This window comes from Erythrolamprus reginae, chromosome 4 (genome assembly GCF_031021105.1).
Source record: "Erythrolamprus reginae isolate rEryReg1 chromosome 4, rEryReg1.hap1, whole genome shotgun sequence".
NCBI lineage: Eukaryota > Metazoa > Chordata > Lepidosauria > Squamata > Dipsadidae > Erythrolamprus > Erythrolamprus reginae.
In genome coordinates, this window is record NC_091953.1 from 76584371 (window position 1) to 76597473 (window position 13103).

At 47.6% G+C, this 13103-nt stretch overlaps 1 protein-coding gene across 1 annotated transcript; it reads left to right on the top strand.

Annotated features, from left to right (window-relative positions):
* The first annotated feature begins 274 nt into the window (after positions 1-274).
* LOC139167335 (homeobox protein ARX-like) lies at positions 275-11768 on the top strand. The gene is made up of 5 exons (XM_070751803.1): positions 275-645; positions 1746-2418; positions 4878-4923; positions 7788-8110; positions 10807-11768. Exons 1-5 carry the CDS (start codon positions 453-455, stop codon positions 11045-11047), a joined length of 1476 nt encoding a protein of 491 aa, XP_070607904.1. The 5' UTR covers positions 275-452; the 3' UTR covers positions 11048-11768.
* The last annotated feature ends 1335 nt before the right edge of the window (positions 11769-13103 follow it).

Below are 13103 nucleotides of genomic sequence, written 5' to 3' on the forward strand. Positions count from 1 at the left end.
CAATGCAGTCGAGACGTGCTGTACTGTACATGGGATAATCTTATCCATTCCTTGTGGCATTCGGGGACAGGGGGTTGTCTTTTCTTTTTCATGGAAAAAATGATTCAGTTCTTCTTGCCAGTTGCAGCAAGAAGGGTGTCTAGGAAAGCCACCCAACTTGGTCCAACCTGTACCATTCCCCTTCTCCTCCACGATCCAGCCCGCATTTTGCCTTGGGCTGAGGCCAGAGGCTGCCCAGCCTCTGGCAAGAGCCAATCAGAGCGCGCCTTCCAGCACGTGGAGGAGAGGGAATCAAGAGCTAAGCGATTGCAGCGCAGTCACTATCCTGGTTCCTCGAGTCCTGGGCAGGAAGAGGGGCAAGTCTCAGCTGCTGCTTAGTGGGGGGAGGGGTACCAGCCCCAGCCAAACTTCAACCCTCGCACGGCCCGGGAGAGTGCAAGCAAGCCAAAGCCATGAGCAGCCAATACCAAGAAGAGGGCTGCTCCGAGAGGCCCGAATGCAAAAGTAAATCGCCAACTTTGCTCTCCTCCTATTGCATCGACAGCATCCTGGGCAGGAGGAGTCCTTGCAAGATGCGGCTGCTAGGAGCAGCTCCTAATCTGCCGCCTCTGGCCAACAAGACGGAGCCGGACAAGACCGGTCAAGGTGAGAAGAGTGGAATGGGGGTGGAAAAGGGAGGGAACATAGCTTCGAAGAAATGAGAGGTAGATTCCTGTCTTGCTCGCAATCCTGAATGTCTTTTGACCCCTCCCACTGCACCCTTGGCCCAGGGATTGCATAGGGTGAAGGCGCTTCTACGGTAAGTAACTGGTCCCCAAACTCAGACAGTCCCAAATTGAGTAGTCGGACAGTTGAAGGCCGAATCAAGTTCGGAAGAACTCCGCTCCCCGTGCGCCCTGCTGTCCCAGTCTTTCTCTCTCTCTCTCTCTCCGGTGCACTGGGCTGAAACCTAGCAGGGTTTACGCTACTCAGGGAAAAGGCGGGGCGGTGGGGAGTAGATGCAAAACCGAGGATCTCTTTTTCTGCCCTCCTCACTTTACGGGTTTTTACGGTGGCGTTGTGGTGGCAAATGTCAACTGTTGTCAAGAGTTCTGTGCGGGTATTTCTTCAACTTGGCAGCGCCTTTGCCTGCTAGGCCTAGATTAAAGGCGAAACCAACTGGGTAGCGGGGAGGGGAGGACACTCCAGTTCAGTGTCCAAATCTTGTAGGAAATTAGAGGTTCCGTTTTGATTTTCTTCATAAAGGGAGAGAGGGAGAGAAATCACTTTCTCTCCGGCCTGGAGTTTCAGGTTTGGCTTCAAGGGCGAATCTGTCTTTCTACCTCCAAAGAAATGTGGAAATTAATTTGACAGAACCCATAGGTGTCATATGCCAGCTAGACGAGGGGGGGGCTCCCTTTAGTTGGTATTTGAAAGTAATAATATTTGAAACCAAAGTAAGGTTGGGAGATGTTCTCTGGCAATGCTGTTTGCTGCAGCTGCTTTCAAATATAAGCTGTTTTATATTCTGTAAATCTGCCTGAAATCTGTTTATGAACTTAACAGACTTTGTCTGTTATTACGGAAACGGCGAGTTGCCTGGATTCTAACGGAATTCCTTTGGGTTCTATTGACTCAATCTAGACAGCTGCGGAGGAAGATGGGCGGGTTGGGATGACACACGCTGGGACTTTTTGCAGGAGGGGTCCCTCTTGCCAAGAAGCCCATCTGGACTGACGACCCGTGCATGTCTCTGTCTCTGGCAGGACCAGGCAAGGGCAGCCCGCCGGGGTTCGAGATGGGCGAGCTGCATCTGCCGCCCAAGTTGCGCCGCCTCTATGGGCCTGGTGGGGGCCGATTGCTGGCGCGGGCCGAGGCAACTACCTCGTCGTGGGACTCTCTCAAGATCAGCCAGGCGCCACAGGTCAGCATCAGTCGAAGCAAGTCCTACCGGGAGAACGCGCCCTTTGCGCGTACCGCTCGTACCCTCGACGACTTGAGCAACCCTGGAGCTGGCGGCGGCCCCGATTGTAGGCCAAGCCGAGTGGAGGAACTGCTAGAAGATGATGAGGACGAGGAAGAGGAGGAAGAGGAGGCCGAGGAGCTGGATGAGGAGTTGGACGAGGACGACGAACTGCTAACCGAGGCCAAAGATGCCCGACGGAGCTCGGGGTCCGCGGGTGGGACTGGCGTGGGGCCTGCCGCGATGGGAAGCGAGGGCGCCGGCGACTCGCCCAAAGAGGAGCTGCTGCTCCCTGCAGATGAGCTGGCCGACGGCAAGGATGGTGAGGACAGCGTGTGCCTGTCGGCAGGCAGTGATTCTGAGGAGGGGTTGCTCAAGAGAAAACAACGCCGTTATCGCACCACCTTCACCAGCTACCAGCTGGAGGAGCTCGAGAGGGCCTTCCAGAAGACCCACTATCCAGATGTCTTCACCAGGTAGGGAATGAACTGATGAAACAGCTAGCCTCTAAGTGGTTCTAGGGTGGGAAGGGGTTCTAAGTCAGGATGGAACGTCGACAAAACTCATAGGAATGAGGAAAAAGAGCTGCAAGATCAAGAAAGGCGGATCGACTGGGCATAAAATCCTCTGGGGCGAAAGTTTTTAAAATATTTCTTTCGGTTTTTACATGTACAAGATCAGAAGGAAACGGAAGCAGGAAACAGGTAGGCATAAGAAAGGATATGCAGGGCTGGAAAGGGAAAAGATTTGAAGAGGAGATGCGCCTCACGGGTCTTCTTTGGGTCGTCCTCCACAAAACTCATTTTCGTGCCCCGCTTTGCCTCCCCCTTTCGCTGTTCCCGTGCTTTGGGCAGTCACCTTTCCCCAAATTCAGCTGCCTTTGCGAATTATCGTGTCCAGCTCTCCGCTGGACTTTGGGCTTTAAGCTAGTCTGCCAAGGATAGGTGTGGCCAAATTTTGGGCACATCGTTGCTAAACCAATCTATTTTTGCTCGGATGCTCTGGCTAGGCTTGTCAGGTATCAGTTTCACAGTTTTCCGTTGAAGCTGGAAAGCTGCCCTCTCAATGGAAGTCACATACATACAGATAGGAAAAGATCAAAGTATTCCGCTTTCGAATGCTAAAAATATGGAACGAGGCGGCAGCATTCGGCCGGAGCATTTTGGCAGAGTCTGCAAGGGCTGGCTTGCCTGCTCGCAGACGGTAGTATTTGCTGGATGGGATCCGGAAAATAGGAGTTGGAAAAAATGGAGCTGGGGACGAGAAAGCTGTTGCTGTTGTTTGGATGTGCCTCAGCTTAGAAAGGAAACTTCGGTCAAGCTGAGAATTACCAAATTTTCCTGAAGCACTGGATGGAACTTTCGGACCCAGCCTCCATCCAAAAGTAAAATGGCTTCCTGAATATTTGCACCTTGACAGGGAAAATCTTCGCCTTTCCTTAGCTTCAGATTTACTTTGGTGAGCTTGATTCATCGTATTAACCCTTCTGGATTGATAATTAATTAATAATATGAATCAATTAAATATTCAGCCCTTTCCTTAGGAATTCCTTCAATTTTGCAGGAGCACAAATTCTCCCAATCTTTTGCCAACAGAGAAGCAAAAGTAGGCTCTGTTAATAAAACTCAACTCTGTCCCTTCCCTAAAAGGGCAGTGAGGGAGAAAAGATACTCTAATTGAACTGCAAAATGCGTGGATTGTTTGCCGAAGTGAGCTCTTATTCTACCAAGTTCGTAGGCAATTTTCCTGGGTGTAAATTCGGCAGTTTACTCGATCTTCTTCTCTTTTTTTACCAATTGCCTAGGATTCTTCCTCTAATTTTCTTCTCTTTTGAGGGAAAGAGAAAGAGGGAGGGAGGTGTCTCTTTAATTTCGTTAACCTGTCACAGTGCATGTTATTCCCTCGGGAAAGGGGGGCTGCGTTTGAGTGATGGAAAGAAACTGATGGATCCCTTGCTAAGGCGGTTTCTTAGCCGCTTAGTCAAATTCGATTCCGCTACTACAATGCCATCCTCCGTCACTGATACGCACGCTACCTTTCTAGCCTAGCCAGAACCCAGAAAACCACTCCGTCTTTTCCCTGGAAATGGGTCAGCGGAGCACACCAAACAGTCTGATTCCAGTGCCAAAATCCCGATATGTGAACTTGAGGATGATGTCGGGTTTTCCACTGCCCCGGACACACATTAGTGCAGAAATGTACCGGACCTTTTAAATAGTTCATGCAGATCGGTCCGGGAACTTTCTTTTTGGCAGCACGAAAGCGCTGCCCTTTTCTTCCGAGTGGAGGGCGAGCCAATTTTCCCGCGAGTCGCCCGAATTCGAAGTAAACAGATTGTGAGCAGCTCCCTAACATTCTAATGGTTTCCGATTTGCTTTAATTGTTGCAATAATCACCACAACGAAGGGCTTGTGTTGCAGCCCAATGGATCTCCCCCATGCTGCAGCATAGTATTTGAAGGTGGGAATTTTCGTTAAAGGCCTTGGCTGGAGATACTAGAGAGGAGGTGGGCTCCGGCTTGACTCCTTCTGGGGAACGCTGCCCTCTTTCTTTTTGGAGAAAAAGGGAATAGTGGGAAAGTAAATTGAGCTTGGGGGAAATCAACAGGTAAAGCCTGTCTGGGCCATCAGGTACCAGCAGCGAGCTTGAGGCTTAGGGTAAAATATTTCCAGCTTTGATCCAGGAAGGGAGAGGAAGGATGGTCCAGGGAAACCCCTGTGTGGTATATCCCACCACCACCAAAAGACTTTAAGACAAAAAGCTGAGGCCAAGTCTGATGTGGAGTTGAGCAGATGGGGTCGCTTTGATCTGAGCAACAGAGGAGGAGAAGGTGGAATTAATCATGGCCTTCTGCAGTTTCTACCTCACTGTACCTGTTCCCGGACCCTTTCAGAGTTTCACCTGAGCACCTGTCTTGTACTTCTTTCCCTCCCAGGGAAGAGCTGGCGATGCGCCTGGATCTGACTGAAGCCAGAGTACAGGTGAGTTGAGGGGGGAGGGGATGGAAATTGATGTGGGAGCCAGATATATTGGACAGGGGAGCTTCTCAGTTGCGCAAAACGAAATGCTTTAATCATTGATTTCATCCTGTTGGATTCATCCTTTCATTCACCCCAAATTAAGTTAAAAAAATTGAGAGAAGTGGGTGCTTCTTCAATTTTTTTCCTTTCAGAGACTATGTCCAGGAGGTCTCCAACAAAACTTCCTTTCTTTCCCCTCTGAAATTAACACTTCTGACAATTTTTACCCTTCAAAAATATATCAAAGAGTAAGCCAGGCATGTTGGTGCAAGAGCAAAGAGGACTCAGAAAAGAACAGGGGACTTCCTTCTCAACCCCTGCCCCAACATCTGAGAGGGACCTAGTGCTTCTGATTTCTTTTTGGGCTTGAGCATGCCAGGTAATTCAAGTAGGTTGGCGGAAGGCAGAATTGCCTTTGCAACAGTGCAGGGGGGCAACCAAACTCCCAACAGATGGCTTGGCCTTTGGGCTCTGTGCTGAGCAAATCACTTTACACAGAAAGCCAAGTACAGCAAAAGCACCATAAATTCCATATGGCTCATTTAATACACAACAGCTTCTTGCATTAGAGAAGCTAATGAAGAGCTCAGTTCCCTCCTCTCTGTTGACACATTTCTTTATTGCCAAACAGAGATGTGACAGCAACTCAGGATTTTCAGCTCAGGGGAATGAGTCGTGAGAAAGTTAAATAACCGAAAAAAGAGTGAGCAAGAAACTGAGACCCCCCCTTCCCCTCATCACCATCTTTCTTTTTCACCCTCCCCTTTGTTCTCATTCATGGGAGAATATGTAATTAAGGAGAATATGAATTATTAGAAGCTTTTGGTTTACCTTTGGGTATACTCAGACTTGTTAATTCAATAAGAGGCAGAATGGGGGAGGCATTGCTAATTGAAACAGGAAAGGCACACTGGGAGATACCAATATTTTCATTGCCTTAATGCTCAGTTCATGTGCTGGATGTAAGTAGGGCTATAAGGAGAGCCTTCTTGGAGGTGATCAGAGCAAACCAAGAGCTATGCAAAGAAGTCATTTTTTTGCCACTTATAATGTTTTCCTTCTTTCTCACTTCCAAACTCTTTTATTTGGTGGAAATGGAATCAAAATTCTTAGAAAGCAAACTCTCGTTTTCTGTTCCTTTCACTTTGTTGTAATTGTTAATGCTACTTAAGCTTTACAACAGGACAAAATATGACAATGTCTGATATTATCTGCCTGAATCCCAGCGACCGATTAAGTCCCACAGAGTTGGCCTTCTCCGGGTCCCCATCAACAAAACAATGCCATTTGGCGGGACCCAGGGGAAGAGCCTTCTGTGTGGCGGCCCTGACCCTCTGGAATCAACTCCTCCCCAGAGATTAGGACTGCCCCCACCCTCCTTGCCTTTTGAAAACTCCTAAAAACCCACCTTTGTCACCAGGCATGGAGAAATTGATTCACCTCGGCTACTCCGTTTTATGTATGGTTTGTTTGGGTTGTATGATTGTTTTTAATTAAGGGTTTTAAAACTGTTTTTGCTTTTAACATTGGATTTGTATTTTGTATTACTGTTGTGAGCCGAGTCTTCGGAGAGGGGCGGCATACAAATCTAATAAATTATTATTACTATTAGTTATGGAAATTTATTTAGCCAAGATTTAGTTAAAAAACATAGGACCTGCAGATGAATAGCTGCAAAAGATTATTTACTGTTACTAATTCTCTCAAGTATCAAAGTCTTTAATATGTTTAACCTGCCACGTAAATTGCCCAAACCATTCAAACATTTGCCAAAAACTTTGGCGCTGAGAAAAGGAAGGATAGAGAAATGTTACATGTAAAGTTTTAGGAAACATTAGATATTGCTTTTTGAATATTTCAGCATGTCTTATGCAGTAGCATATACTTCCTAGTCACTGTGCCCACTCTTTGGCGAGGCTACCAGAGGATGGGTGGAAATTGAAGATTTAGAGCTATGAGAAAAAAGACTATATCAGAGAAACTCCTCCAATAGGAAGTCAGTAACAAAGTGCTTATTTCTAAGAGAAATATATTTTAAAAGCTCATTCCGATGGCACAGTCTGATTTAAAGGGATATCAGCAGAACATCATTTAAAGGGATATCAATAAAACATAATCAGAATAATTTGTTGTTTATATATGTCCAAGCCAAGGCTAACAGTCTAAATCCCCCCAAAATGGTAAAAAAAGAAAAGAAATGCTGCATTAAAAAGTAGATGTATCCCTTTGGATTTTTACTTTTGAATAGGAAAACTTGAGCATAAGTCAGTATATGCCTCTATCTGTTAGAATATTTAATTTAAATATCTGCACCTCTGATTTCGCAGGAAACTATGAAAAAGCTGTTCAATATCTTAAATTTAGAAGACCATCTACCGCTTTGAGCCTTTGTTTTGGATTTATACAGAGTGAAGGAGCTTTTAATACATTCACCTGAAGCCTTGGATTACTTCTCTTAATAAATAAGAGGACCAATTTGCTTCACTTCCTTCTAGAATCTAGAGAAAAGATGAGAAACCCATAGTCTATTGAAAATATTTGAAAACTATTTCCAGGAGATGGAGGCGTGTTTCTTTCCCTCTCTGCCGGAAAAATAGAAAAGCGCTAGATTACGAGATGGCTTTCTGGAGTATCTACCCAGACAAGCTTCCCACTCTTCCTCTGCTGGATGGGTCTGGCGAGGTTAGGAACCGGTCTTTTGTTGGCTGTCCTCCGCAATATCGCGGCCCGAAGGCGGGTCATCGGGCTTCTGAAGATCGTTTGCTGGCCGCCGAGGAGCCGGAGCTTACTAATCGCATTGCCCCTTGTTTTCTTTTGGCTTCCAGGTCTGGTTCCAGAACCGGAGAGCCAAATGGCGGAAGAGGGAAAAGGCCGGTGCTCAAAGCCACCCACCCGGCCTGCCGTTCCCTGGCCCGCTGTCGGCATCTCATCCGCTCAGTCCCTACCTTGATGCTAGTCCTTTCCCTCCTCACCACCCAGCTCTCGATTCTGCCTGGACGGCCGCCGCCGCCGCCGCCGCCGCCTTTCCCAGCCTCCCACCTCCGGGCTCTGCAGCCTTGCCCCCCAGCAGCACCCCGCTAGGCCTCAGCACTTTCCTGGGAGCGGCTGTATTTCGACACCCGGCCTTCATCAGTCCAGCTTTTGGCAGGTAAACTCCCCACCCGCACCTGGTGCCTTCCCCCATTAGTCAGCGGAGGGTCACAGAAGAGGTGCTGAACTTGTCCTGCGGCACAAGGGTAAAGTTGGGGGATATTTCCTAGGAGAACGCATGTGCTATGTAGATCCAGACGCACCTATTTTTGAAGCCAAAGGGGCGGAGCTAGGGACAACTTGGTTCTTAGGGAGGATGAGTAGAACCCTACCGTCTAAGGATTTGGAACACATAAAAAAAACAATCCTAAGAATTCTCAGTGCCAAGATCAATGAAAGCTAAAGGTGCGGGGGGGGGGGGAGATGAATGTACCGTTTTCAACCTCCCACATGTGCTGTCCAGCCCTGGCTACGATTAATCAGAAGTTCTCTGTATCCAACGTAGGCTTGGCTGCAGTCCAAATAATGGTCCAATCTATTCACGTATCTAAAAATCCATTTGGGAGGCTGTAAGAGGGTTGCACATTTCTGGAGTTCTCGTTTTTTTAAAAAAAATATGGATTTAAAACCTCGTGCGAATCACGTCTGATTTTCTATATTACAATTGGAAAGCGATTTGAAAAAAGCTTTGGAAAGTCATTTCGATGATTAAAGTTTAAACATATGTTAGAAGTTGGGTATCCCCGTCTCCCAATGATCAGGAGGTTGGGAATTATTTCCCTATAATAAGAGTATATTTTATTCTAAATGCCTACAGGAAGGTCTGCAATATACAATGACATTATGTGAGGAGAGGAAAATCATAGGTGGCCCATATTTAATTAAACTGAATGCAATTGAAACACCGCGTTCGAGAGGGGCGGCCAAGTTGCCTAGCTTGGACGGCAATCCGCTGGATAGAAAAAATATAAATCAGACAGGGGGATGGGCGATACTATAGTTGCATTTCCTTAGATAAATTCAAACAATGAAATAAGCCTGTAGCTAATGAAATAGACAACGAGACAGAACCGAGTTTATTAAAACAGGAAAGATGAAAATACAAGGGAAAAATTAACGAGAATAAAATGAAAATATATTCATGGGGTATGCCGCCACTTAAAACAAAATTATCTCTTGCAGGAGGAATGGAAATCCAAGTTAAATTAAGATTTTAAGTGGCGAGGAATGTCTACCAATGAAAATGAAACTGTTTTTGTTTCCCCTTCACAAGTATAGTGATTCGATTTCCCAAACGTTACTGGATTACTACGCCCCCTAACGATCACTGTTCCCGTGCTTTAATGCTTTTCTTTAAACTATGTAGCCTGGTTCCTCCCGCCAAAAACATTGAAAAGTTAGTTGCAAAAAACTCGCTGAACATATTTTAATGGGCAGCCCTGCAAGGAAAAGAACAGGGTGGGTGCAGGGTAGAAAAAAAACACCTCATCCTCTTGAGCGAGATTTCCCTCTGCTCTTAATAACCAGCGTTTTTAGGAAGGCGGTTTTAATCTACACGTATCAGATTCCCCAGAGCTGCGGTTAGCAGTTTTAGTTTGCTAATATTTCCAGCCATGAGGTTCCCAATTGTGGAAGATTGGTATTGCAGGCCTCCATTCTGCAAACTAAAGGCTACAGAAGTCTAGTCTAGTCAAGGCCAGGGAGGCCATTCTGAGTTGAACTGTATAAAGCCTCTCACTGAGCACGGCGGGTAAGCTGGGGACAGAAGCCACTTCAGACGGAATCCAGGCGCCAGCCCCGGCAGCCTGTCCCAGAGCCTAGCAAGTTTGGTCTTAGTTGGTCCCTCCCGTTGCCTTCCAAGCCCGCAGTTCAATTCCTTGCCGCGCTGATGTCAGTAATCACCTCCTTGGTTAATGGAGAGCTCGTGTCTCTCGACGTGCCGGTCAAAGAGGGTCAGCTGAATAACACCGGGAGAAACGCAGTCGAAAAAAGGAACAGGGAAAGCATGCCGCAGATTGTGTCATTGCTAGGGGTTGCCGGAACGTAATTGGAGTTCCGCTGTGAGGCAATCCGCTAGAACGGCACTCCCCGCTGGGGAGGGGGATCTACGCGGAGCGAAGCCGAGAGGCGGGCGCTGCTTTGGACATCCGGGCGCCGGGAAGTTTCTCATAAGACAGACGGGGGTTGCCACAGACGGACACCCTAATTAAGGGGGCGAGAGCAAGTTCGGCAGACCAGCTAAGGTCTATCGAAAGCCATCCTAGTGGTAGGTTGGCGGGAAGGGGCGAGAAGAGCCGAGTCAGCCTACCCTAGCTTTCCCTGCAAGCGAGTTTTGAACGGTTGCTAGTTTCTTGAAAAGAGCTACGGTCGCCAACAAACGGTCGACCTAGCAACCTATAAACGCGACTCTGCCCATCGGGGTTTTTCAATCTTCCTCTTTCTCGAGCCTCCTCCCACAACTTTCGGGTTCAGAATGGCTCGCCAAGGTTGTCCCATCAGAAGCGTGCAGAATTGCAAGCAGAAGAGGCGCCCTAAATAGAGGGAATGCGGGATTCAGTTCCCAGTTCGGGAGGAGGCCAGAAAGCGGACGCAAAACGGGACTTTCTTATTTTCCTGCGATTACCTAAATCAGGCTTCTCCAGTTCGAGATTGGCAAATTGTCGCCTTCCCGATTTTTAGAGCTCTGAAAAGCCGCCTGTCCTGCAGAGAATAAAACTGAAACCGAAATGGCAGCCCCCTCTCGCCACCATAAAAGCAACTGTGGGACTTTCGGCTAACTTAAGATTGACTGTCCCGCGTCTCCTTTGCTTGCAGGCTCTTTTCCACCATGGCCCCGCTGACTAGCGCTTCCACCGCAGCTGCTCTGCTGCGACAGCCAACCCCTGTCGTGGACAACGCCGTGCAATCGAGTGGGCTCTCTGACCCGGCCACCGCGGCAGCGGACCGGCGTGCCTCCAGCATTGCGGCGCTGCGCCTGAAAGCCAAGGAGCACGCGGCGCAGCTCACACAGCTCAATATCCTCCCCGGGAACAGCGCGGGCAAAGAGGTGTGCTAAGCCGTTGGTGGGCGAATCGGCGGAGGCACGTTCCAAGACCAAAACGGGAGGGAAGCCAGTAGATACACGCTTTCTGGAGGCGGGGTGGCGCCATTTCTGCGGCTTCCCTTGGGCCAATCCGCAGGAGCCCACCCTTCGTCGGCCGGGAGTTTTTTCCTTACTAAATCGGCGACTGGGTCAGCAAAGTACCTGCCCGAGTTGCGAGAGGCTGGAGAGAAGACCGGGAGGTCGGTGAGGTTGCTAAGAAAATGAAGGGCAACGGAGGCCAGGTTGCGCTCTTTGCCTAGGCTGTTCTCAACCGCCCAGAAAAGATGCTTGCTGACAGAGCCAAGGCTGGTCAAAGCCAAGTAGAGCACTTGGGGAGGGGCGGGTCTGGTCTCTTGTCCACCGATCACATCAACCAAGGGTTTTATAGTAAACCAAAGGGAAATATAACGCTAGCATATGGACTGTTTAAGTTACTATACTGTGATACCCGATACTGTACATACCATTGTTATTAAAAAATACGAAAAAAAAAAATCCAGAGCTTTGTATATTTGAAATGTTATACAATAATTGCACTCAGTGTAGTGTTTGTACAAGTTTGTCATTTCTGTAGATTTCTGTGTTGTAGATATTATAGGGATCCTAGACAAATATTTATGTACAAATTCTTTAACGTATTAAGTGTAGTTTCCCAAAACCCAAGAGAATGCCAGCAAGCCAGAGAAAGGCCATCGGAAACCTACGTTTGTGTAATGTTGTTATTGCTCTCACTTTTCCTTGCGATTAAGTGGGAAAGTTACCCATAGAAAATAAATCTCTCTATATATATCCACACGTTTATCAATAATTCCAAAAGCTACCTGGAGGTTCAGTGCCATTGAAAACAACCGTGCTAATAACAGGGAGGGGGGGGTGTATAAGCAGGTGCGAAAGATTGAGTTCTTTATAGAATGTGGAGAAAAGATGGACTTTTCAAATGTTCGAACTGATAAGTAAAAAAGGCTTTGCCAAATTTTTCGAAAAAATTCTCAGACTTGGGTTTGGTTAGTGTAGAATCCTCACCCACTTGCCAAACTCACCCAAAGTCAAATAAATAAGTCAAATAAATAAATAAGTCAAATAAATAAATTAATGGCTTGGCTGGAAATTGTAGTCGCAGAATTACTGGAAGATATCAAAAAGGGAAACTAAGTCCAGAACTATGACGTGGATGTAAAAGGATATGGCTCAATTCTGCCCCTAACTACTCAGAGGAAAGTCCCACTGAGATTTTGGAAAGTGGGCATAAGATCGTGGCTTAGGCAGGACCCTTAAAATAGCTAACACCAATAGGAGTGTCCTAGAAAGCCTTGACCATATCAAATGCACTTATTGGGGAATACAACCAAATCAGAATAAGAATTGTTCCCAAATCAACATCTTGGCTGTTCTAACAAGGAACGCTTCCTGCATTATTTTCAATGGGCACATTTTTCTTCGCTTTAAATGTGAGCAAAGCTGGTATGCACCCGCCTCTCCCTCTCTTGGTCCCTTTTCGTTCCTTCCTTCCCCGAAAATGCATCTCCTCATAAGAGGGTGATTTGGGGAGGCACTTGAAAGGCTTCTGCTTAGTGGCCTCCATCCCTAAGAGTGGGCTTGTAGATCAGGTCAGCCTGTCCCGAGGCCCGGGCTGTGTACCAGCCAGCAACTGTGGGGAATGAGGAGCTGGAGGTGTCTTGGCGCCCGCTCGAAGCCCTCACACATATAGGCTGGGTTGGGTAGGAAAATGAGAGGCTGTCAGAGACTGCTGAGCTGTATACTGGGCTGTTTTGGTTGAAAATTTGGCGGAACCTTTCAGGACCAAGCTCTGAGGAACGAAAGTGAGGTTTGCCACACATCGGGTTTTTCTTTCTTCAGTCCTAGAGGCGGGAAGAAAAATGGCGCTGTTTTGCCCCAGCCATTACTGCTTCTATTGGGAAGAGCGGCAGATTCTGCCTGTCCCTTTCCGCGAGGCTGAAAGCCTTCCTCCCCCAGCCTGATCTCTCCCTTTTCCAAGCCATTTGACCTGCCACGGAGCTGAAGCAAACCC

Coding starts and splice junctions, on each gene's coding strand:
- LOC139167335 (XM_070751803.1), top strand. CDS start 453: ATGAGCAGCCAATACCAAGAAGAGGGCTGCTCCGAGAGGCCCGAATGC. Junction 4,924..7,787: donor TGACTGAAGCCAGAGTACAG/GTGAGTTGAGGG, acceptor TTTGGCTTCCAG/GTCTGGTTCCAGAACCGGAG. Junction 8,111..10,806: donor ATCAGTCCAGCTTTTGGCAG/GTAAACTCCCCA, acceptor CTTTGCTTGCAG/GCTCTTTTCCACCATGGCCC.